Genomic DNA, 24,237 nt, shown 5'->3' with positions numbered 1-24,237 from the left:
TGTCCTGAACATGGGTCTCTTTGTTTGATGTGATAACTCGGCAAAAACGTTACCGTGATTCAGTAACAATTTGCATTGATGTTCCCTACCTGCTTCAGCCTTAGCAGATGAAGTGCTGGATCTCTCTGTAGTTTCTGACTTCAACAAGGACTTAGTTGAAGTGGCGGCACTTCTTAATGTGGGAGCGGGCCAGAGAGCAAGACTGGAAGTTTTTTATCTACCTTCAGAACTCACAACAGGTAAGAATATATATTCTGTGATATTTTTCTAAGGGAAGATCATATTATTGCCATCCATTAACACAAATCTTAATCTCTTTCTTCATCTCCTCTGTACATTCTCCTGGGACATCATTTCTCATACAGCATTCGGTAGGCTTTATAGTCAGCTCAATCATTGCAAAATGTGATCTTTTAAGGGAAGGCCAAGGAAGGAAGAAGTAATTCATTTGCAGATTCACAAAGCCATCGCTTAACAACTACTTCTACTGGTGGTGGTTGTTATTGCTGTTATTATTACTATTGAGTGGGCAATGCCCGAAGCCAGTCACAGAGACCTTGTTCTAGGCATCACCCTTTTGCAGACTAGCATATCGGGTGTTCAAAGGGGAATCAATCCCACCAGCCTCTTCAAAGAATTATTATAGGTATGTAATAGCTCAGAAGGAAAATATTAAAGGTTGATCTATCTAAAAAAATAGTGATTCCCTGTCTTTGTTATAGCTTTTCTGTGTAAAAGCACCAAGGAAAAAGTCTACTGTGTTTAAAAAATATTACCTTGTGTCCCAATAGGAAATGTTAAAGAAACTTTCTATGAGAAAAGTGTCACTATGAGGAAAAGAGGGGGGGGGGTTAAGGACGCCTAAGAAAGGCAAACTTCCATTCACCTTCTGGAAAACTGATATTCTTGGAATGATCAGTTCGGGGCACTTTCTGGAAACAGGTGGAAAACTAATTCAGTTGTCATGAGAGGTCTTAAATGCATAAATTTAACTAAGGCACAGCAGAGCAGGGTAAATCAGGGTATGCAAACAATTACATCACTGTGGTTAAACCGTTTCTAGGACTTCTTTAGAGCTGTCTCTCTGCTTCACTGCAGTGTGCTAGATTGGCACGACCCCCAGAGTAAGTGTCAAACCTAGGTGTCTTAATTCCTAGTCTCCTTGAAAACTCACATAATGCTCACTCCTTGCTGAGACTGATTTTCTTAATTACTTGATGGGTGAAGCACCTGCATTAGTGGTAATGATGCCTTTTCCTCCCTGTTTCTTTTTTCACGCTTCTAGATAATGATGAGTATGTTAATGACCAAGGAATGTTTGATGCTAGTGCCATTAAACAGGAGCGTTATGATCTGGATTGCCCTTTGAGCTCAGCAGTCAGATTGAAGGATAATATTGTGTATGGTTACTGTACCTCTGGACTTTTCATCTGTAAATATCATCTCACTGAAAAGGTAATTTTCTGAAGCTGCTTTATTTTGGGTGATGGTTAAATACCATCAAACAAAGGCTGTAGCTGAAGTTAATATAGCAGGATATTATCATAAAAAGTCATCTCTGCACTCAAAATATCTACTCCATCCATAAACATCAACTTTTAGTATCCTACCACCTGCTCAGAAATCTGGCAAAAGCAATCTTCTTGTTTGATTACAGAGAAAGCCAAATGTTGCTTCTTAAAACTTGTACAGCTTGCAGGCACTTCATGTGTAGCTTCTGTGTTGGAGCTGTGCTTTTGTGCAGTCTGCTGAGTAACTGGAGTATCCAGCTCTTAAAAGCACTGAGCCCATGTGAGCCCATGACTCTAAGACACAACTGCAAACCCAGCTCAGCCCTGCCTGAAATGAAGTAGTGGTCACTGTCATTGCCTGCTGATGAACTGGACCTCTCTGTAGCTCATAGGTCTCCCCCAGTTTGAGTCAGGTCAAGGAAGAAGGTGAATTCCAAAGGTGGGCATTCCTCCTTGACAACTCTGGGCCCAGGCACATAAAAACACACAGACCCTTTTGAAGAGATGAGAAGCAAATCATCGTAGCAATGTTACTGCTTCCTGAGCTCAGAAATCCAAGTGTTTGGATTGTAAATCACCACATGTGATAACCCACAAAACTGCCATCAGCCTTCTCAAAATGGCATAGACATCTCCATAATCTGAACTGCTGCTAACGTTTTCTTTGTTCGGCAGACTATATCGGAAGACCCATCAGTATTTTTATCAGAGAAGAGGATTCGTAGCAATCAGTTTGGATCGGGGATCCTCTGTTTATCACCCAACGGCCGGTGGCTGGCATCAGCAGCGAACGATGGTGTTTTGTTCGTCTATCACACTCCTACTATGGTAGGTAGGCATCCAGGTACAGGCTTTGTTTGGTGTACGCGAGAAAGAGGTGTGCAAGCTACTTTCTTTCACTGGAAGCTTTTCTTTGCTTGAATATAAAGTGTTCCAGAAAAATTTACGTTGAACATGAACTGTCATAACATTATATAGTACAATTGTTTTTATAACTGATGATTATACAAACTACTTACTTTCTTCTCCAGCAAATCTTGGGGTAGATAATTTTACTACTTTTCGTTATCATCACCTGCAAAGTTAGTATTCTAGAAACTTGTCCCATCTGTAGTCAAAAATCACAAAATCATAAATCCTAGGCTTTTATATACTTCGTGTTGACATTTTGGATTGACTTCTGTAAGAAAATACAGAAGCATAGTTTATAGACATACCCTGTTACAAAAACATATTTACTCATACTGCTTCTGTGACTTTTCTAGGATATACTCGCTCGTATGCATTGTCACTCATATCAAGGAGGAGGAATCAGATCCACGGTATTTTCTCTGGATAGCAAATTTATCCTTGTTATTGGGAAAAATGATGGTGCCCTGGTGTGCCTGAAATGGAAGTATGTATAATATTGATGGTGTGAATTTTTGTATCCTGACAGACAAATTTTGCATCTATTTGTGATTCTAGACTTTTTATTAGTCTCAAAGTAAGGTTAAGAATTAGATGAAGTCACTCCTCTCATCATTAGAGGTAGCTTCCCTAGCTCATTTAAAGCTTCCCACCAGTGTTGTGGAGAATGTCTTGGACTTTGGGTGCGGTTGCAATACAAGATAAAGGAGTGTCTTCTGATAAGCATTACCCATAATAAGCTGCTTATCACTCTCAAATAAACCATCTGGAATGGGGTGTCTGAGGATCTAAGCCATATAATCTCATGAGATACCATTTTATTTCAGTGATTAGGGGACATTACAGATTTAATGGGAGGGAATTGAACTGTGCCCATAGAGAGCTCTTAGCAAACATTAGGAGTGAGGGACACGTGAAACTACAGCTTTTCTGTGGTATAACAAATGTTCAGGCAGATGCATAAATGGAAGATGGGTCCACCAGAGTGGTATTTCTACTCTGGGTAATGAATCTTTCAGAATTTCTAATTCTGAAGAAACTTCACTTAATTATGAATGCTAGAACTCAAACAATATTAAATCATATGTAAAAATATTGAATAGGCATTTTTGAACAACTTAGTAATTTTGTTATATGGAATATTTAATAATTTGTCCTTTATTATAAGACATAAAAATACATCAATTTATTTTCTATTTACTAGGAAGATAAAGAATACTGAAGCTGAGGAAGCTGATCTTCACTGGCGATCTCTTCTTGCTATACTGAACAAGTCCACTTCAAATGAAAATACTGTTTTACAATCCATGGCAGAACGGCATTTTGACCCAGAATCCACAGCAGAATCACTTCCAGAAGGGAAATTTAAGGTGGGGTGTTTTTTTTATTTTTAGGGAAGCGGGGGGAAGGTTTGATCATTATCCTAAAATTGCACATGATAAAAACTGTCCTCCAAACAAACTCTGATCCTTTTGCAGAAGTAGCAAAATACTCCCAAGGATAGGCTGAATATGCTTAATTCTTAATTTGTAGAATAGTATAAACAAGGAAATGGAATAGTTATGGGAAGATGGCATTCACAGCTTCAGTTTCACATGGTTTCTTCAGCCACAGAAAACTCTGTGAAAGTCAATTTCTCCTCATGTGAAATTATTTGTCATTTCCAGTGTGATATTACTGCTATACATTGTGTGTTGTTTGTTTTCCTGTTGAAATCAAGCAAAGCAGCAATTACAGAAGTTAGTAATGTCAGGCCATTTGAGTCAAAAGGCTTTGCATAACAGCAAGGGTTTTCTGGACCAAATCTGGAGCCTGGTTAGGGAGTAAAAATATTGTAACATTCTCTTTAATGACGTGGTGGTGCTTCTAATGCGAGTCCAATTTTTATTTTATTTTGGTCTCTCTCTTATTCTCTCTAAGTACCTGAGATGGATGTTTATATCCTTAATTTCAGGATGCATCGCTTAAATCTTCCAATGTAGAGGTGACAGAGGAAGACGGAAACGTCACCAGTTCATATTCAGCCAATACCAATGAAATGACGTGGATAGATCAGAAAATGAAGAAGGTACTTCGATAGAACAAGTAATAATCAAAACAGGAGTTTTCAAGAGTCAGTAGTGATTTGAATTATGTGCTGTAAAGTAATCTACTTTCTAAAGCTCTTCTGACATTTGGGCCTCCCTTTAAGGCGTTGCCATCTAGACCTTTAGAAAAGTTAGGGTCAACGTTATAAACACACCAGAGCAGGTACTGAGCACAATAGGAGCTCTAAAGGCCAAAAGGCCACTTCTACACAAGGAGTAAATGAAAAAAAAAAGAAATTGCCAGAGAAATCGGCTTCCTTTAGAAACTTGTAAAGATGTTTTTCTTCTAAATGTCAAGAAGTTACACAGAAGATTATTACCAGAAACCAAGCAGGTGCTTCTTCCCAAGGGCCAGAATAAAAAATTCTACAGCACTGATAAATCAATAGTCAACAATATGACATTAATTGCAAACCCCCTGAGGTTTGTTTCAGGTTAAGGTTGAGGTGAGTATGATGTGGAACCAAAGTTTTTTAAGAGTAAAAGTTCATCAAAGATCTAATAGTGTGCAGAGAGGGGATTTAGTGCTTTGTGAGTCTGGAAATTGCTATATTAATGTTAGCATAGATAATTTTTTTCCTCAGAAATATGAATTATGGGTGGTAGCAGGTTCTTTTTGTTATGAACCAGAGCTGTATATATTCTCCAGCTTCTGGGGCTCAATGATAAGATGAAATATCATTGCTTTCTGTGTGATCTCAGGAGTGACTTTCTTTCTTTCCTTATTTTAAGCTCTGTTTCTGTATAACCAGTTTACAGTGTGAACTGGGTGTACAATCATTTTTCTTTTTAGCAGTTCTAAGAATCAACCTATTGAATTAAGCTTATGTCTATTTCAGTTATTAATCCCTTCTGAGTTTTGTTTTCTGTACAGATAATGTTCCTTTAGATCACTTCAGTCGTTTCCTGGGTTATTTTTTATTTTCAAAAATATATCTGTTGTATGTCAGGTCATTAGAGAAGAGACTGAGAGGTTTGCTAACCAGAAGAAAGAGCTGCAAATGGGAATTAAAAAGCTGCATGAAACTGTGAGTTTCTTACAAGTGTAATGGCTTAGCTTACAGTTTTGTTTACATGTACACTTCCTTTACAACTATCAGCTCTAGTGCTTAGTTACATTTCTGTCATAAACACTGAGCAGACAGGTAATAGAGAGATTTGTCTCTTCAGGGACAGCGTGCTGAACCTGTCAGGAACAACTGTCTGGTTCTGAGGTTCCTTTGCTCCAACTAAAAAATTTGTACCACCCTTATATCTTGAGCAATCTATCCCCTCAGCAGGCTAGTTTCTGCTGGTCTAACAGCCTTCCGTTATAGAAACTGTCATCCTCTCCTCTTCCTTCTCCAGTTTGTTTTCCAGTTGCTCAGCTCCCAGCATATCCTGCTGCATGGGGCTGTTCCTCCCCAGATGCAGGATTTTGCATTTCCCTTTGTTGAACTGCATGAGATAGATAAAAACTTTTGAAAGTTCTCAGAACTAAAGAATGAACAATTCCATGCTACAGATTCTTAGAAAGTATGCACAACTCCACATATAACATCCAAATGAGCTTTAAGGGAAGGATGAAATATATTCACATAGTAGTCTCTGTCACTAGGTACAGGCAGCACGTTCTACCAATTACCATGAAGCAGTTAAAAGTGGAGGCAATTAAAATGATTTTCTCTGTTATCAAGTTCCACAGTGTTAAAACCAGTGTTTCCTCTATTCACATTCGAATTACTTTTTATTCCTTATACTTATTTTTTAAAAAAACAGATTCAGAAAATGATGCATGAAAATGAACTGGTGCCAGACATTGAGAAACTGGAGCAGCAGGAGTTCAACCTGGATGTAGAAGAACAGGAAAGAGCACAAGAAAAGGCTGAAGAAGAAGTGGCCAGGGTATGATAGAGTGGAAAGAGAACATTTTAAAACTAGCAGTGAAAAGGAGAAGCAATAACTGAAGAATAGAAGATGATCTCAAAGTTGTTCACTGTTGAGAAGCAGGAAAGCGTAAAAGTATTTTAAGTCACTTTTTGAAGCAGGTGAATCTGCTAATGCAGATATTGCCAGTTGGAATATGATCTATGCCAGAAACTGTAAATCTGACACTGTGACCTTGGGTACAGCGCTGCTTAAGTTCTGGAATGCTTTTCTTCACATATGAAATGACACCTTTCAGTAGCAGTAGTATGCAATATCATTTTTGGAGAAGATAGCTGCAGTAGTCTAAGATTATGAAATACGGGTAATTCATTTAATCTGCCAGGTTTGTTTCAACAACTCAATACAAATTGCCTATATCTTGTTGGTTTGCACCACATGTCATTATTTTCTTTTCTGTATCTTGAAAGGTGAGGAAGGAGATTGAAATGGAGAATTTAGCCAACTGCTATTTGCAGAGTGTCATCAAACATGAGTGCTGGGATCCAGTGTGTGTAAAAGGACGTGCTGTTAAGGTAACCATCACTTTCTAACTCACTTACTGCAGTAGTTTATTGATTCCTTAAGGTACTGAAACAAAATAAATAGAAGTATAACACATTTCTGGTTGGCTTATGGTATGAGGAAAAAAACCACTTCTTTCCAGGGCTCATGCAAATCTTTCATTCTGTTGATTTTGACCGAGCCTGGCTGATTTTGCCTTTTAAAGTGGATAAATGTGCTAATAAGCAAATAAGTAACTCCTTAGTTCCTAGATACTAGAGAATATCTTCATGCAGTGTTGCTAAACGGAGAAGGTAAATATTATATTTCTGTGTTGGGTCAGTAGGACTTCTGCAACACAGAATGTAAAAGCAAAATTTAACCCTGATTTAGCCTATTTTAAACAGAGGGATATTAGTCAAACTAGTGATACTAGATTATCTCAAGGGTGGTTAAAGACCGAGTAATTTTACCAAAAATCTTGTCCTGGTTGAATTCTGTGAATAAAGAGGACATAGCCAGAGGTTATTTAAAAAAAAAAATAAATAAAGGCAGCAAATTTTAAACCAACCATTTTTACTACCAAAAAGGCAAGTGGTTTTTTTCTGACTCCTATATTCTTGCTGGATTGTCTACATTAATTGATCATCAATATTATTTCTGATTTTAAGAAGCCTCTGTAACTATTTAGCATTCAGTTTTTGGACAAATGAATTAACAGATGTGTTCTGAAGAAGTTTTTACCTTGGGTGTTTTTGTTTTCTAAAAAAAAAATATAATTGAACAGTGCTTCCATATAGCTTCTGAAGTGAAAAATTATCCAATGAAGGAACGTACTGAAGAAGAACTGAAAATTCTGGAGAAAGTTCTCCAGTTAAAGAAGATTGAGACAGCTGATGATGAGGTACAATCCCTTTGAAGTACTGCATATAGGCATTTCAGATCAGAATGCTCTGAGTTGGCATCTTAACCCCTTTTTTACATAGACACATTTCTTGGGTCCGTTTTCGCTGTAGAAATACTTCCCTAAAAATTTGAAGATATTCGTAAAGATGAAATGTTGTGGTTTTACTTAGAACAAATGCATTAGTATTGAAGAATCACAGAAGAGCTGAGGTTAGATAAGCCATTTGGAAGTCATCTACTCCAGCCCACCTAGAACAATTTACTCAGCTCCATGTCCAGTCAGGTTTGGAATATCTCCAAGGATGGAGGATTCCATAACCTCTATAGGCTACCTTCTCCCATGTTTGACAACCTTCAGAGGAAATGTGTTTCATTATATTTAAGTTGGATGTTCTGTATTTTGATGTATAACCATTTCCTTTCAATCTGTCACCGACACCGCTGAGAAGAGTCTGGCTCTGTTGTCCTTACTCCTCAGGTTTTCATATGTGTTATTAAACACCACCCCCCAAGCCTTCTCCTTCTTGAGGCTAAACAATCCCAGCACGCTCAGCTTCTTTTCACATATTAGGTGCTTCAAACCCTTAATTGTATTAGTGGCCTATCGCTGGGTTTGCTCCGGAATGCCCGTGTCTTTCTTGTACTGGGGATCCTACAACTGGGCCAAATACTCTGTATATGTTCACTTCAACTTGTGGGTTTTTGATCACTGGGCTTAATTGCAGAATATGATCTCTAGAATTTTTTCATACGTGTGCCACTGGTTCGTATACAAAATTAACACAGTTGTCATGTTTGTGATATTCAGGCTCAGAAGAAAAATCCTGAGACTGAGTCTGAGACTGTATTACCTGAGGAAGAATGAGAGAAGACAGAAGACGTAACGGCTGATGATAATGCATCTTCCTGCCTGATTGGAAGTCTGAGCTCTCAGTATGGTGGAGATACATCTATCCTGTACCACCAACTGGACTTGCACAGTAGGGAGCAGAAAGTCAATCAGATAGTGTTATTAAAGGTGATGTCTTTTCAAGTTTGTATTACTGTAGTGGCACTGCCACACCTTTGGGTTCTCATAGCAGTCACAGACGCTCAGATTTTGGGTGTACTGACACTGCAATGGAGAGTTGCACAGGCCACTGTGTTACAGATAAATGCACATCGTGCAGCAAAGCACCACGTGGATTTGCCAGCTCAGGTGTGGAAGAAAAACGTTTTTATGAAATTGGTTACCCAATTTGAGAGTATTTCTATTTGTCCTCTGGTGTTTGTATAGCTGGCTTGCACAGCTCAGCATGCCTGTGGAAACGTGACCTCTTTCCATACTATTTGCTGCTGAATGAAAGTTCAGCTGTATCCTCACACCATTTCATTTCTTTACAGTCTTATCAGCCCTTCATTTGGAGCCTTCAGTGTTTCTGTTATTTAATATTCTTTACTATCCGACTCTCCCTTCTCTTACCCTGGCCTGTTTATTAAGCAGTAAACATGCTACATAAAAGGCTTCTTATGAAGATGATCTGCAAGGGCAGAAGTGGTTAAACAACAGTAAAGCATTGCCTCATCAGAGCTCTTTAAGGCTACAACTGGTAGCAGAGCTCAACAGTTATGCGTTGTAATACATAAAATCTAGTAGATACACTAGTTTTTAAAGCAGATGGGGAAGAAACACAAGGAGCAATTTTAGATGTAAGTTTGGATGTAACGAGATCTTTCTACTGTGTGGCTTTCAAGATGCATACGATATATCTAATAGCAGACAAGTCTGCTGTGTTCTTGGCCAGTGCAGTGAATTTGCTGAGAGTTAGATAGGTAGCTGACAAACACTTGAGCACAGCCTTTTGTCTCCCAGCAACACTTTATGTTATCTGCCATCCTGCCTTACTACATCATAACTTATTATTGTATTAGAAACCAATGAAATAATCATGGCCACAAAAATATTTATTGTAATACAAATTGCAGACAGCTAAAGCATCTCAAAATGTAAAATCTGGTGATAGAACTGAAATCCTTTCCATGTTTCATTTTATTAAATTGATGTAGTAGGAGACACACATAGTTTTCTCTCTTAATATTCTGTTCTGCTTTGTTGAGGTCAATTCTGTAGGCTAAAGGAAGAATTTAAGCACCGAGAATATATGATTTTTAAAATCATTGTAAGGTCTTAGCTGTTTTAAAAAAATAGTTTACGACTTTTGTTTATTTATTTAATGAGGGAATTTTTCTTACATATGCCAGGCAGAAAATCACATAAAAGCATTATTGAAACTGCAGGATGAATCACTTAAAAATCAGGAAAATATGTCCTTAGCGTGTATGTCCCTTAAAAGTATGCCCCTCTACCTGTGATTTACAGTCTCTAGATTTATAGGTCATGTGTTTTTTTTCTTTGAGGCCCCTTCTTTCAGCCAAAGAATTCAAAAACAAGCAAATAGAATTTTCTATCCAGTGTTTGCAGCAATATGCAGCAATAAAAATTTCTATGCGGGAAAAAAACCCCACGAATGATAGTTTGCCCACCTCTATTTAACAAAGCTTGAACTCTGCCTATATGATTTTCATTAAAGGGCTTTACCAGTTTATCTCCCTGTCACACATACAATTACACACATTTATGGTTTTGATGGCTTGAGGAGTGGTCCCATAATCATGGATGGATGTGACCTGTGCCATATTGCTGTTTCCCTTTTTGGTATTTCAGGACATCATTTACAAACTGAAAACTGCTTTTAATAAGGAATTTGACATAGTTGCACAACAAAAGGAGCAGGAGATAGAACGAGTGAAAGAAAGAAACCTGAGGATCCGAGAAATCTTGGAACAACTTGATCTGCAGTTGGAAGTGTGGGAGCCAGCTCTTACAGATGATGAGATACCAGAGCGAGCACTCACAGTTCAGGATTCAGAGGTGTTTGAAAAATGAATCTTTCTCTTTCACCTACTCAAATATATTTATTTAATTCCTGTCATTGCCAGACATTGAAAAGCTGAAAACAGATGTGTCTGTGTACTTAAAATCATCTTTTTGTCTCTTTTGCTTCCCTTCACTCTTTAGGGAGAAAACTTATAATAAGTCAATCCAAAATGAATAAGATGTATACAATCTTAATTCGTTGATGTTAAGTTTTTAATTGGCTATAAATTAGGTAGATATTCCCCCTGTTCCTGAGTGTAAGATTCAAGCCAGGCTTGGAGGGTTTACTTCCATAGATAAGGGTTTCTCTGTTTATTCTGAGCACCATTTTGAGACTAAGTAGTTTTAGACTAAGTGTGTGGGTACTAAACCGTGCTTAGTACTGTAATTATAAATTGAAATGATAATTTATAAAGAAGCACCATGCTTCTTATACAATATATTCCACCAATCTCATGCTCTTTTGGTCAGTCTTTCCCAATTCTCTCTGTTCTCTCACCAGTTCGTGTTATTCACTGTCAGAAAAGGTATGCAAGAAATACAACTAATCTCAACAAAAATGATGGTAGTTTCTATTTTAGCATTTTTAAATATGCTTTCAGGGGTGTTCGAAAGAACAATGTCCTCTTGAGGAGTATTATCATGGAGCAGAGATACAAAAAGCATCAAGAATTAGTATTGCCCCTCTTTCCAAAGGTTCTTAGTCTGCATGTGATCACATTTGGAGAGAAGAACCCTGATATGACCCTCATTTTCTTCCTTCAGATTAAAGTTGAAAAATACTTGACTCAAGAAGAGAGAGAGAAAGCAGAAATGCTGGCTAAGCTTGAAATGGAAAGACGTCTTGCTGAGAAGGTACTTAAAGTAGTTTCCTTTTTACTGTGTAGGCCTTTGTCTCTGGTCAGGCTTATTTAGTTAATGCTGCACTGAAATATTCCAGTCATGTAGCATGGGAGAATAAAGTGTAAATGGTAGGTAATGATGATGTGTGCCTTTTCCTTCTTATTATCGTTTACAATTGGAACTACCTAGACCAGCCGGGGGGAGAAAAGATTTAGTATTAGGCTCAACATTTTCTAAAAAAAATGGCAGTTAAAAATACTTGAGTCCTCTTGGCATCCAGTACCAATTTTATTTAATTGTCCTTTTATAAAACTTTTCATTACAAGGATCCATCATGGATTTTTTTTCTCTGAAGAGTTGCTACTTAAAAGGGAGAGAAGCTCAAAGAAAGACAGCATTATCATCATCATCATTATTATAATTTTATACACCACCTTACTAATGCGCAGTTCAGGAAGCAACCTAGTTTAGAATTTACACAATCTCATCCTCAGTTTTCCATATTTTATTTAGTTTATGTGTTAAGACAGTCATGGCAGCAGGTACAAAGGAATATTATAGAAGTCATCTTTACACAGAAAGCTCCTGATTCACAGGAGCTCAGTTGCAGCCTTCCCAAAGATTTGTGATGTTCAAGAGTCATAAAATCAGCAAAAATGCCTATATTAAATGTTTTTCTGGGTGATGTAAAGCCCCATTTGTTATAGATTTATTACTGTTAGTCCTATTTGATTTATAAAGTAAATATTAATATACTTTATTTCTGTAACATTTCCCCGCTGAGAAATTCAAAATGCTTTGTAAGCATAAATAGAGAGTAGGCTTCTTACCCAGAATCATGTAGCCAGCCCTTGGCATATTTTACTAGCAACATCTAGGCGCTTATGAATCTCTGTCCTATGTTTTCATCCCAAGTCCACCTATATTTCCTTTTTATAGAACCTTTATTGAGACAGCAGGTGTTGTTTTATAGAATTATAGACTCTTCATTCTTTTTCATCCATCTTATTGTCTAGTGTTCCTCACCACTTCTGCTCACATGCTTTGGATCTTCTCTTAAATGTTCTTACAAGGTTTTCTTGTGTTTTCTTCCCCTTTTCCCCTCCCCAAACCCTGTTCCATCTATTTCTTTCTATCGTGGTATTTATATGACCCCTATTACTATTGTATTTGAGCAGATCACTGTCTTTAATAACATTTGATGGTGAATTTCTGTTCTTCCTGATTTGAGAATGATAGATTTATGAGATTTATTTCAGTGAAATGAAATTCAAGGCACATGCAAAGTCTGTGGCAAGGATATTTCTGGAACTAATTTGCAGATGACACAAAGGTTGACAGAGCTGTTTTACAGAGTAATTTGGATTATACGATACGCTAAACTATTCAAACAAAGTGTGCTTTAGTACTGCCAAGTATGCAAGACCACATGTGCAAGTAATGTCTATGCAGTGGAAGACTATGTTGAAAAGTAATTTGAAAAACATTTGTCAGGGTGAGATAATAGTGGGTAACCATTTCAATTTGGGCTTCCAGTGCTATTCTGACATTAAAAAAAAAACACAACAAACTTCTGGGGTCTCAGAGTGTTGAATTTTATCATAATTTTATCATTAAAATATTGGTTATGGTGGGTCAGCATTGTTGCAAGGGTAGGGAAAGTACCGGATGGATTCCAAGCTAGGGGACAAACCTGTAACAGACACAAGCGCTGGAGAATAAATTCAGATAAATTCAAATTTTAAAATATGTAATTTTAAAATGAAAATATAATTCATCATTCAGACAAGCTTCTAGAGAGAGAGGTGAGTTCTCCACCACTGTCTCCAGACAGACTTCTCTGGAGAATGTTCTCGTTTTTCAAATTACTCCCCTCAGTGAAGGACTAACTGAATAAATAGGACTGAAGTTATACAGGTGCTCAGGCTCTATGAGGGAGTGCTCTTTTTTTTTTTTTTTTGCTGTAAAATGTACGTAACTGCTTGTACAGATATTTGTCAATCGTTAATTGAACTTGTTTATTTTTTTTGCTGAAGCCAAGAGATTCTGCTAAGCCGTCAGTGCATCCTACTGCCCACTGCTGGACTGCGACCTCAGAGATTTACTTGGGCTGTAAGGAAGGATATGTTATGGCAATTGATGCTGAGAGAGGCAGTGTTTCTGTTCTTCAACAAAAACCTCTCCCTGGTAAGAAATAGCTGTGTGGTGTCTTTTATTCAAGTAGGGAGGAAAAAGGATAGGTGAAAGCTTTTTTTGCTTTCTGCTGTTCTGCTATTGTATATCTTACAGAAATTGTAAAGACATATTTCTTTTATTAGTAGGATAAACATTCAGAACTTCTGGGTGGGTTTCTTTAGCACCCAACAATTTGCTTTCATTTTTTTTTGGAAAAAAAAAAAAGAAAAACTTCTAAATACATCAAAATTGATAAAATGAACAATAGTTACAGCAGTCCTGATCTTATTAACCAGCCCTACTAGGTTAACAATAAACTATTAATATACCAGCTATATGTATTTTTACTGTTAGTTAAGCACCAGTAATGCATTTTATTTTGCATGAAATATTGGACTGTCCTCCTCTGATACGGTAGATGATGTTAGAACAGATGAGCTCATGATGAATCTTTAAAAAACGAAACCAAATTTGACGTAATATTGCTTAATAGAATTCCTTAAGGTCAGCAATTATAGGAACTATTTTGTATTCAAAACAAGTCTATAAAGATTATCAGGCATTAATGCATTACATATGAAGCACAGAAAGTGAACAGAAGACGTCTTTGACTTCATAGAATCATAGAATCACCAGGTTGGAAAAGACCCACCAGATCACTGAGTCCAACCATTCCCATCAATCACTAACCCATGTCCCTCAGCACCTCATCCACCCGTCCCTTAAACCCCTCCAAGGAAGGTGACTCAACCCCCTCCCTGGGCAGCCTCTGCCAGTGCCCAATGACCCTTTCCGTGAAAAATTATTATTTCTATCACTAGAACTGGATAATATCCTTCTGTAGACCAGCATAGCAATGTTTAATAAACACTGAATCAGTGTTAATGGACAGGCTGATGATAATCTTGTTTTCTTCTTTTGCCATGTAATACATTATTTTTTTAAGCTGCTGTAAATATCCCTGACTTTCCCAAAGTTCTGTATCTCTATCCAGTTTTGATAGTCAGCACAGAAATGGAAGGCAGCTCTGAAAAAAAAATCAGCAAACCAGCACTATTCCTCTGTTTTTGAAACCATCAGACTCTTAAGTTTGCCATATCAAGAGCTGAAAATCACAAACAAATATAAAGCTGAGGCGTGACCAGAAATGGTTTGCCAGTTCGTTAGAAGGCAATAAGAATTTTTGCCATTTGGGATTTTCCTCCACTTGTGTATTCTTTGAGTCCTGTCCTAAATCTGTGTGAGAACACTGTCTGTATTCGTATTTTACTGAAGCTTCTGCTTAATTTAAGATGTACTGCAATCTGTATCTGCTCAGCAGAATGCTTACGTGTGTGTCCAACTCGAAGCACGTGCCAAGCTCCTGTTATGGTTTTGCAAACAGAACCGTAAGCAGCCACAACATTTCACTTGGGCAATTTTCAGGCTGGCTAAACTTTCCTTTGTAAGTAAATCTAATTAAAAAATTATGAATGGAAATAACAAAACCAGAACTTAGCACTAGAAGATAGATAAATCTGCATCTGGATCACAGTCCATGTATGACTATCTCCCTTTTATAGCTGTAAGCTGAACCACGTAACGACTGTGCCAGCTCAGATGCATAAATGACAGAGATGGTGGATATTGGAGAAGAATGCACATTTTTGATTCAATATACCAAACTTCACCTTTTGTTCAGTAGACTGGGCTATAACTGACTTTTATTGCAATACTGACATATAAACAAGGTTGACGTTATATATTGTTTTCTTTTGTGCAGAATACGTGTGTAAAGTGTCAGACATCGTGTCATATGTTCGAGGAGCGCAGAAAAAGAAAGGTATTTCCATGTTCAAATCAAGCTAATTGATTTTTAGCCAGCATCAATGATGTCTGGGAGTAATAATATGTGAGTACAGCAGGAAGCCACTGGTTAGAAAAACTCAGCTCACACTGACCTCTGTAAGACACATCAATGGCAACCTTTTATATGTTTACAGGAGAAATGATTAATAGCTTTTGTGCTAGTAGACAGCCAAATGAATAGCCTCTGGAAAAACAGTGGCAGGGAAATAATTTCTGTTCATTCTAGTTTAAATTGGAATAAGTGATGCTAGAATGGGTTCTCTACTGCTTAGTTTTAGTAACTTTGTTTAGAACTGCAATCACTTGTGATTTAGTTGAGTTAGGATTTAGGGTTTGTTTCAAATGTTTTGTTTTGGGCTCCACAATACAAAAAAGGCATTCACGTAGTGGACAAAGTTCAGCACAGGGCCACAAAGATTATTGCAGAGTCTGCGTGTGTCATACAAAGATGGGCTGTGAGAACTCTCTTCAGCCCAGTGGAAAGGAAATGGGGGATTTTACTGTTGCTTCAGCTACTCATGAAAGGTTACAGACAGGATGGAACCTGACAGGAAAAGGGCACAGTTTGCATCAATGGAAATTCTGAGTAGAAATTAGGGAAAAAAAATACTTCCACAGTGAAGGTTGCCAGACATTGGGACAAGTTTTGATTTCTCAAATTAATTTCTAATTCATCAGACCACAGTAGTACTGTCACTTTAAATTATGTGTACCAGCCTTGTCCTTCATCATCACAGCACAAAGTCCAAAGAATATATAGCCCGTTGAGCCTTTTTACTCACAAGTAGTAAATCATCTCAGATTTGAAGTTGGGACACATGGTTGCAATGAATTAAACTTGATGTTTCTTGTTGCCTTTGTGCTTTCAGGTGGCAAACCAGAGGATCCACAACAATCAGTTTTATTTGCCATGGCATTTTGTAACGGGGGACTGTATGCAGCTGGAAATGTAAGGCATCCTTTATGCTTGTAACTTATTGTGTGAAAATCAAAAAGCATTCAAATGGAGTGTATTTGCAGAGCTCACTGCAAAGACAGAAGTCAGAAAAAAAGTGGAGGTCCTCTCTGGTTTTGTCATATATCTTCTTTGTTAGAACTTGAGACAAGAACTCAGAAAGGAGCAGGGAGGGAAGAGATTCCATTTTTTAAGTCAAAGAAGGAACCAAAGAGGACAATACTATTTTTAACAAAAGGCAAAGAGAGTTCTAGAGGAACAGGAAAGAAGGATGGACAAAAAATAGGAGAGGAGAAAAAAATGACCAAGAGAACCACCAAATTGTTTTGTGCTGAATCTCACTCAATATTTAATCCAAAATGATGATTACATTATACAGTGCTGCTTAAGAGAGGGACAAATCCCTATACTGTCACAAAAGAAACAATGTGGAATCTCAAGTGTTTACTAATGAGAGAGTCTGTTATCAAACATGGACTGTTAGTAAGACTTGTATTAAAAAACACCTTGATTTTTCAAAAAATGCGTTATGCAGGATAAGAGTCGTCTGGATTTAAACGTCATGAAGGCAGATGAGACCATTAGCAATGGGATACAGTTAAACACACTTGCTCCAGAGAATTTCAGAAGGTTTTGCCAGTTCAGTTTGCCAGAGTGGGTGGGTTAATTGACCTTCAGGCTGGGATAATTGACCTTGACCTGATGTGGATTTGTACTTTTCTGCACAGGGGGGCGTTTTATTCTTTTATCACATCAAAGATCTGCAGTATGAGACGAAAATCTGCGTTGATATCTTAAAACCCATATCCAGCCTCATATTCTCACCTGATTACACTGTGCTTCTGCTTGTCACTGACCAGGTATAGCATTTGAGATAACGGCATTATATAATGGCATGTTCCTTTTATTCTGTATGTGCATGCTGGCACTGCCAGTATGAAATGTCTGTAATGTAATCACACAAGTCAACAAATTATACCAGAGGTAAACTTAGCCCATCTTGTGTTTGCAATGAAATCTTGGGCCTTGGGTACATCAGACCTACTGTGGCTATGCGGGAGACTTGTTCTGTGCATCTATCTGAATTTGTCTGGCCACCCAGTCAAAGATCCTTCTTTGACCAGCCTGATGTCCAGAAATCTTACACAAGAGTCCCAAATCCTCAAATTATCCCTGGTTTTCCAGACCTTTAATAATTTAAATTGGCATTTAAATGTGGTTTGTTTGGGTTTTTTTGTGGGGGTAACTTTGGTCACACTTTGTCTCTGATTTCACTCTCCTTTTGTAAAATGCGTAGAGAAGTTCTAAAATCTATGTCTACATTAGTTATGAATTGTTTCTAAAAGGTTTTGAGGTCTTTAGATAAAAACATCTTTTGAAGCTTAAGATTTATTATTTGTGTTTTATGTTGCTTTAGAATATTGATTGGTTTCTGGAGCAATACGAAATAGGGTGGTTTTAAATTAAAGCAGTTATGAGAAACAAAACTTGGAAACGTGACTAGCTGGATCACTCTCAAATGAACCATCCTGATTTTCAGCTAGTGTAAATTTATATAATTTACTAAATTCAGTTGAATTCTACTGGGCACTTTTTACCTCAATTTAGAGTAGAGTATGAAACTTTAAAGAGCTCAGGAAGATGAGTATTTTTTCTTGAAGTCTTTGACAGCTTTTAATGAGAAGTCTCATAGCCCAGGGATGGATTATCTCTCTCTGTTTGTCAGGGGACAATCTATGCTTACAAACCTGCCCACAGTGGAGAAGCTGTCAAACTCCTGGACACATGCAGTAGTTGTTTCCTGACAGCTGATTTTCTTACTCCAGGGGACAAGTACTGTGTGGTAAGAAATTATTTTCTTCCTTATATATAATTGTGGCTCTTTTCAGATGACCAAAACGTTGGTAAGACACAAAATCAAAAGCCTTGCAGAGATCGTGACTGTTCTGGTGTTTGTTACAGTTGTGGAAAACCTTCTCATTAAGGAATTAAATGGCATTAATTCAGGTATGGCCTATAGAAGGGTCAGAACTTGCCCTGGAATGCAGGGTGGATAATTCGCAGGCTGCTAAAATGTTGTATGGTTCTGCTGTTTATTTGCTGTCTCACTAGTGGTCAGGAACACAGCTGAGCAAAAGGTTGATTCAATTCAGAGAACAGATGTCGGAACAAGGAATCCCTGCTGATCTTTTCAGCCTCCAGCACAAACTGGAACAGCCTGAGAGATGCCTTTGTCCCAGGTCCAGGGACAACGAGGCATTACTCATGGATCTGTTCATTCTGAAATATTCCTTGCTTTCCTCCTGTGTCTTGGATTCCTGCAACTCTGTTTCATCTCAAGGCCATGAATTCTTCAAGTAGCCAGCCCTGAAATTCTGGGGTGTGAATCAATTAGTTTTGCTGATAATCTGTTTGTTTGTCAATAACATGGGAATGACAAATTTTACCTGAGTCTGAATGAGTGATGTGAGGGTTGATTGATCTCTAGCCACACTTCACTGTGGAATTATAAAATTTCCTGGTTATAAGAAGGCCTCAAAAACATGATACACATAATTTTTCATGTGAGAAAACCAGATGTCACCTTAAGCCCTTTCCTGTGCAAACAAAATGATAAGCAGGTTTTCTATTGCAGGCTGAATGGTGGGAGTGCTAATATTGATCAAGCTTACATGTTTTGCCCTAGATTGTCTCATTCTGCTTAAAAAACATTCCTGTATTTGCATCAATTCACAGAAATGATTACACATTTTCCGTAGGTAGGCGTACCTTGCAGCAACTGGACTTAAAGGGAATTCAAGGTAATTTCAAGCAAAACTAGTAATCCTTGATCTGCTCTGCTCAGACACTATTTGAATTTATATTCTATAAAAGATCACTAGTCATTTCCAGACTATTTGGTTATTCCACTCTCTTTTGACTATGTTTTTTTCTCTGTTCAATAGTCTGTAACAATTTCAGGTGAAGTACAAGTTTGGTTCCTGGAAGATGGAACTTGCCTCAGCAAGCTCAACCTTGATATTCAGGTACACGCAACCAGGAGCTCATTTAGTGACTGATGCTTGAAGTTTTCTTTAGTATTTCTTAATTCATAGCATAATATTCCACAGATTTGGATCAACCTGTGGTGAGGAAAGATCAGTAGTGTCTCTGTACAACCCATGAAAGAGATTTAAAAATATTACGTTTACTTGAACTAATCATCTATTGAACTGGGCCATAAAGCAGAGGCAACATGTCAACCTCATGTCATAGAATCATTGAATGGTTTGGGTTGTTGTAGTGATGTGTCTTTAAGCACATATTTGTAAATAACAATCTAAATTTTTATAATATTTGATGAAATATTTATTTTTAATGAGTGTCAGAACTGAATGGAAAAGTTTTGAGTCTGTAAAAACTAAATGCCTTGAATGACCAGGCTCTTGAAACTGAGTTGATAAAAGTATTTAAAACTGTTAATGCTTTGTCCTGATTTAAGATGCATTCAAACCCTGAAATCTGACACAGTAAGAGACTCATCCCTTTCTGTGAGAGCTGTACACATAACAATGCACTCACTGTTTCATTGAGGTGGGACTTATTTCACTTTAAATGTGGATATAATGATTTTTTTCTGAGGAGTGCAGAATTGGCTTTTGATATGTAGATACAGAGCATAGGGAAAAAAGCCAAGACGTCTCTAAAATACTTTGTTAAAAACAAGTTTTTTAGCTGAACCATTTGAGGTTTCTTCTTCAAATTTTAGGGACTTCTAAATAGTAAAAGAAGTCGCATACTAACATACAGAATAGTTGTAAAAAAAGGTATGGAACTGTTAATCATATTTTGTTTCTCAACTAGGCAACAGCTATGGCTTGCTGTCCCTCCTCCAGCAGCGTTGCTGTTGGGACCATAAGAGGTCAAATCTTATTTTCTTGATGTTACCAAAGCTGAAGCTCCACGGGTTGTTCACAGAATTTTTCTTTCCAAATTTCCAGTGTTGTCTTTGCAGTAAGTATGAAGCAGCAGGGGCAGTAATATTGTCAATCTGTTTCTTGAGTAACGCTGTTAGTTGAACAAAAAAACTGTTCAAGCTTTGATTCCAAAAATAACAAAGTAAAATATTTTGATGGTTTCAATTATTTTCCAACATATTCTGAATTGCTTGCAAGAGAGGTAGTGGCAGGATTTATATGAGAGAAATATAATAAACCTGTATTTCAAGAAGGTTTAACTGAGCACTGAAAATACTCATGTATAAGATCCTTTCTGGCAGATCACTGTGTGCAATAATTATGCACAATTCCATGTATCCAACTTTAGAGGGCCATTTCTCACTAGAAGTAAATTTAAGTTTTTGTGAAATTAAGTATAAGCCTTTTGGTCATCCCTTTTTATACGGTGGATTTTTATTACCATTGTTAATTATTCATTTGCTCACTGTTCTGGAATTTACCAGTCCTCCTGTAATAAGCTCTAGTGATGTAAAAGGCTTTTTTTGTTTGGTTGGTTGCTTTTTTCCATTATTGAAAAATCTGAGAGTATTTTACTTCTACTTTTTAAAAAATAAAATGGATATTGAACAGTTAAACTTTAATATTAGTCTGCCTGTTATTTGGAGACTCAGATGTGATCACTTTCCACAGCTACCTAAGATAAAACATTAAAAATAGATACGGAAAGCAACTCATTCAAGGTCAAATCAATATAAACAGAGCCATGTCTATTAAAAATAATATCAAAATCTGTATAGCCGTTTTATTTTTAAAAACATAAACTTCATTAAAGATTTGCTGAAGTTGTTAACAGACTGCTATGGAGCATCGTTAGCTTTAGATTGACCACCCACACAATTAGAAATTGCACTCATAACTGCACTTTATATCAGACCCTAATCCTGTAAACCTAGAAGCTGAAATTTCAGTTGCGTTTATGCCCTCAGTGAAGTCAGCAGAGTTATTGGAGTGGAATTATTTGACTCTTTTTATTGAGCTGTTTTCTATTTGGATTTTTTTTTCACCTAGTTATGACCAGAGTGGCCGGTTCCTCATCACTAGGGCTGCAGAAGGACATATCTTTATTCTAGATGCCCGGCCTTCAAAATTATTCCAAGTTCTTGGATATGTAGGTAATAAATGTTACAGCATTAACTACACTGTGTTTTCACTATTTACTGTATTTTAGGTGTACTTGCTTTTTTTTTTTTTTATTTAGTTTTAGTTAGCAAAGGAGCAGGTCAGTCAGAGGGAAGAGAATGGATTAGCTAACCAGCTGATCACAACTCCAGCACAAAAGGAATAGTAGTGGCAAAGAACTTAAGACTTTTGTGGCTCATCTTGAGAGAATTTAGAGTAAAAATCCATAGGTCATGATAGCTGGGTGCAATTGCCTGCCCCGGACATCTTTAACGTGAGGACTGCTGGAACTGTCAGCTTTGCTGCTGGATGCTAAAGAATGAAAATGATGGAATTTTAAGTCACAGAATAATTCTTCAGAAATTTGTGTATTTGTTTTTGCAGCCTCTCAATTCCACTAACGTTATACTTACAGATCGCATCTATAAGTATAGACCTTCATCATAACTTTAAGTGGTGGTTATCAGCAGAGAACCTCAAAATTGCTACAGTTCAAGCTGGATGTAAAGTCATATTTGAATGTTTAATGTCATAGTAACACTTAGCACTCTCAGTGCTGGATGCCTCTAGCTGAAGTTGTGTGCGTGCCGCACTTTCCAAAACCAGGTTGTGGCTTGTCTGATATTTTCATGCAAGTTCCAAACTGTGTGGTTGAGCTGAGATGTGTCCTGAACATGGGTCTCTTTGTTTGATGTGATAACTCGGCAAAAACGTTACCGTGATTCAGTAACAATTTGCATTGATGTTCCCTACCTGCTTCAGCCTTAGCAGATGAAGTGCTGGATCTCTCTGTAGTTTCTGACTTCAACAAGGACTTAGTTGAAGTGGCGGCACTTCTTAATGTGGGAGCGGGCCAGAGAGCAAGACTGGAAGTTTTTTATCTACCTTCAGAACTCACAACAGGTAAGAATATATATTCTGTGATATTTTTCTAAGGGAAGATCATATTATTGCCATCCATTAACACAAATCTTAATCTCTTTCTTCATCTCCTCTGTACATTCTCCTGGGACATCATTTCTCATACAGCATTCGGTAGGCTTTATAGTCAGCTCAATCATTGCAAAATGTGATCTTTTAAGGGAAGGCCAAGGAAGGAAGAAGTAATTCATTTGCAGATTCACAAAGCCATCGCTTAACAACTACTTCTACTGGTGGTGGTTGTTATTGCTGTTATTATTACTATTGAGTGGGCAATGCCCGAAGCCAGTCACAGAGACCTTGTTCTAGGCATCACCCTTTTGCAGACTAGCATATCGGGTGTTCAAAGGGGAATCAATCCCACCAGCCTCTTCAAAGAATTATTATAGGTATGTAATAGCTCAGAAGGAAAATATTAAAGGTTGATCTATCTAAAAAAATAGTGATTCCCTGTCTTTGTTATAGCTTTTCTGTGTAAAAGCACCAAGGAAAAAGTCTACTGTGTTTAAAAAATATTACCTTGTGTCCCAATAGGAAATGTTAAAGAAACTTTCTATGAGAAAAGTGTCACTATGAGGAAAAGAGGGGGGGGGGTTAAGGACGCCTAAGAAAGGCAAACTTCCATTCACCTTCTGGAAAACTGATATTCTTGGAATGATCAGTTCGGGGCACTTTCTGGAAACAGGTGGAAAACTAATTCAGTTGTCATGAGAGGTCTTAAATGCATAAATTTAACTAAGGCACAGCAGAGCAGGGTAAATCAGGGTATGCAAACAATTACATCACTGTGGTTAAACCGTTTCTAGGACTTCTTTAGAGCTGTCTCTCTGCTTCACTGCAGTGTGCTAGATTGGCACGACCCCCAGAGTAAGTGTCAAACCTAGGTGTCTTAATTCCTAGTCTCCTTGAAAACTCACATAATGCTCACTCCTTGCTGAGACTGATTTTCTTAATTACTTGATGGGTGAAGCACCTGCATTAGTGGTAATGATGCCTTTTCCTCCCTGTTTCTTTTTTCACGCTTCTAGATAATGATGAGTATGTTAATGACCAAGGAATGTTTGATGCTAGTGCCATTAAACAGGAGCGTTATGATCTGGATTGCCCTTTGAGCTCAGCAGTCAGATTGAAGGATAATATTGTGTATGGTTACTGTACCTCTGGACTTTTCATCTGTAAATATCATCTCACTGAAAAGGTAATTTTCTGAAGCTGCTTTATTTTGGGTGATGGTTAAATACCATCAAACAAAGGCTGTAGCTGAAGTTAATATAGCAGGATATTATCATAAAAAGTCATCTCTGCACTCAAAATATCTACTCCATCCATAAACATCAACTTTTAGTATCCTACCACCTGCTCAGAAATCTGGCAAAAGCAATCTTCTTGTTTGATTACAGAGAAAGCCAAATGTTGCTTCTTAAAACTTGTACAGCTTGCAGGCACTTCATGTGTAGCTTCTGTGTTGGAGCTGTGCTTTTGTGCAGTCTGCTGAGTAACTGGAGTATCCAGCTCTTAAAAGCACTGAGCCCATGTGAGCCCATGACTCTAAGACACAACTGCAAACCCAGCTCAGCCCTGCCTGAAATGAAGTAGTGGTCACTGTCATTGCCTGCTGATGAACTGGACCTCTCTGTAG

General features: G+C 37.6%; 1 protein-coding gene across 1 annotated transcript in view; it reads left to right on the top strand.

The window, feature by feature from the left end:
* Positions 1 to 24,237, top strand: part of LOC138733927 (cilia- and flagella-associated protein 43-like) — a 58,758-nt gene that overhangs the window by 10,926 nt on the left and 23,595 nt on the right. The window contains 24 exon segments of the mRNA XM_069881445.1: positions 99 to 239; positions 1,286 to 1,455; positions 2,187 to 2,339; positions 2,777 to 2,907; positions 3,625 to 3,790; positions 4,375 to 4,488; positions 5,458 to 5,535; positions 6,266 to 6,391; positions 6,844 to 6,948; positions 7,704 to 7,820; positions 8,631 to 8,840; positions 10,527 to 10,733; positions 11,505 to 11,594; positions 13,619 to 13,769; positions 15,520 to 15,579; positions 16,475 to 16,554; positions 17,289 to 17,420; positions 18,287 to 18,403; positions 19,506 to 19,586; positions 20,404 to 20,469; positions 20,471 to 20,553; positions 21,567 to 21,670; positions 22,440 to 22,580; positions 23,627 to 23,796. Of these exon segments, the coding sequence (XP_069737546.1) occupies positions 99 to 239; positions 1,286 to 1,455; positions 2,187 to 2,339; positions 2,777 to 2,907; positions 3,625 to 3,790; positions 4,375 to 4,488; positions 5,458 to 5,535; positions 6,266 to 6,391; positions 6,844 to 6,948; positions 7,704 to 7,820; positions 8,631 to 8,840; positions 10,527 to 10,733; positions 11,505 to 11,594; positions 13,619 to 13,769; positions 15,520 to 15,579; positions 16,475 to 16,554; positions 17,289 to 17,420; positions 18,287 to 18,403; positions 19,506 to 19,586; positions 20,404 to 20,469; positions 20,471 to 20,553; positions 21,567 to 21,670; positions 22,440 to 22,580; positions 23,627 to 23,796 (2,993 nt within the window).

The sequence above is a fragment of the Phaenicophaeus curvirostris genome, unplaced genomic scaffold, assembly GCF_032191515.1.
Source record: "Phaenicophaeus curvirostris isolate KB17595 unplaced genomic scaffold, BPBGC_Pcur_1.0 scaffold_46, whole genome shotgun sequence".
Taxonomy (NCBI): Eukaryota; Metazoa; Chordata; class Aves; order Cuculiformes; family Cuculidae; genus Phaenicophaeus; species Phaenicophaeus curvirostris.
The sequence above is the reverse complement of the archived record's forward strand: the minus strand, read 5'-3'. Positions and strand labels throughout refer to the sequence as shown.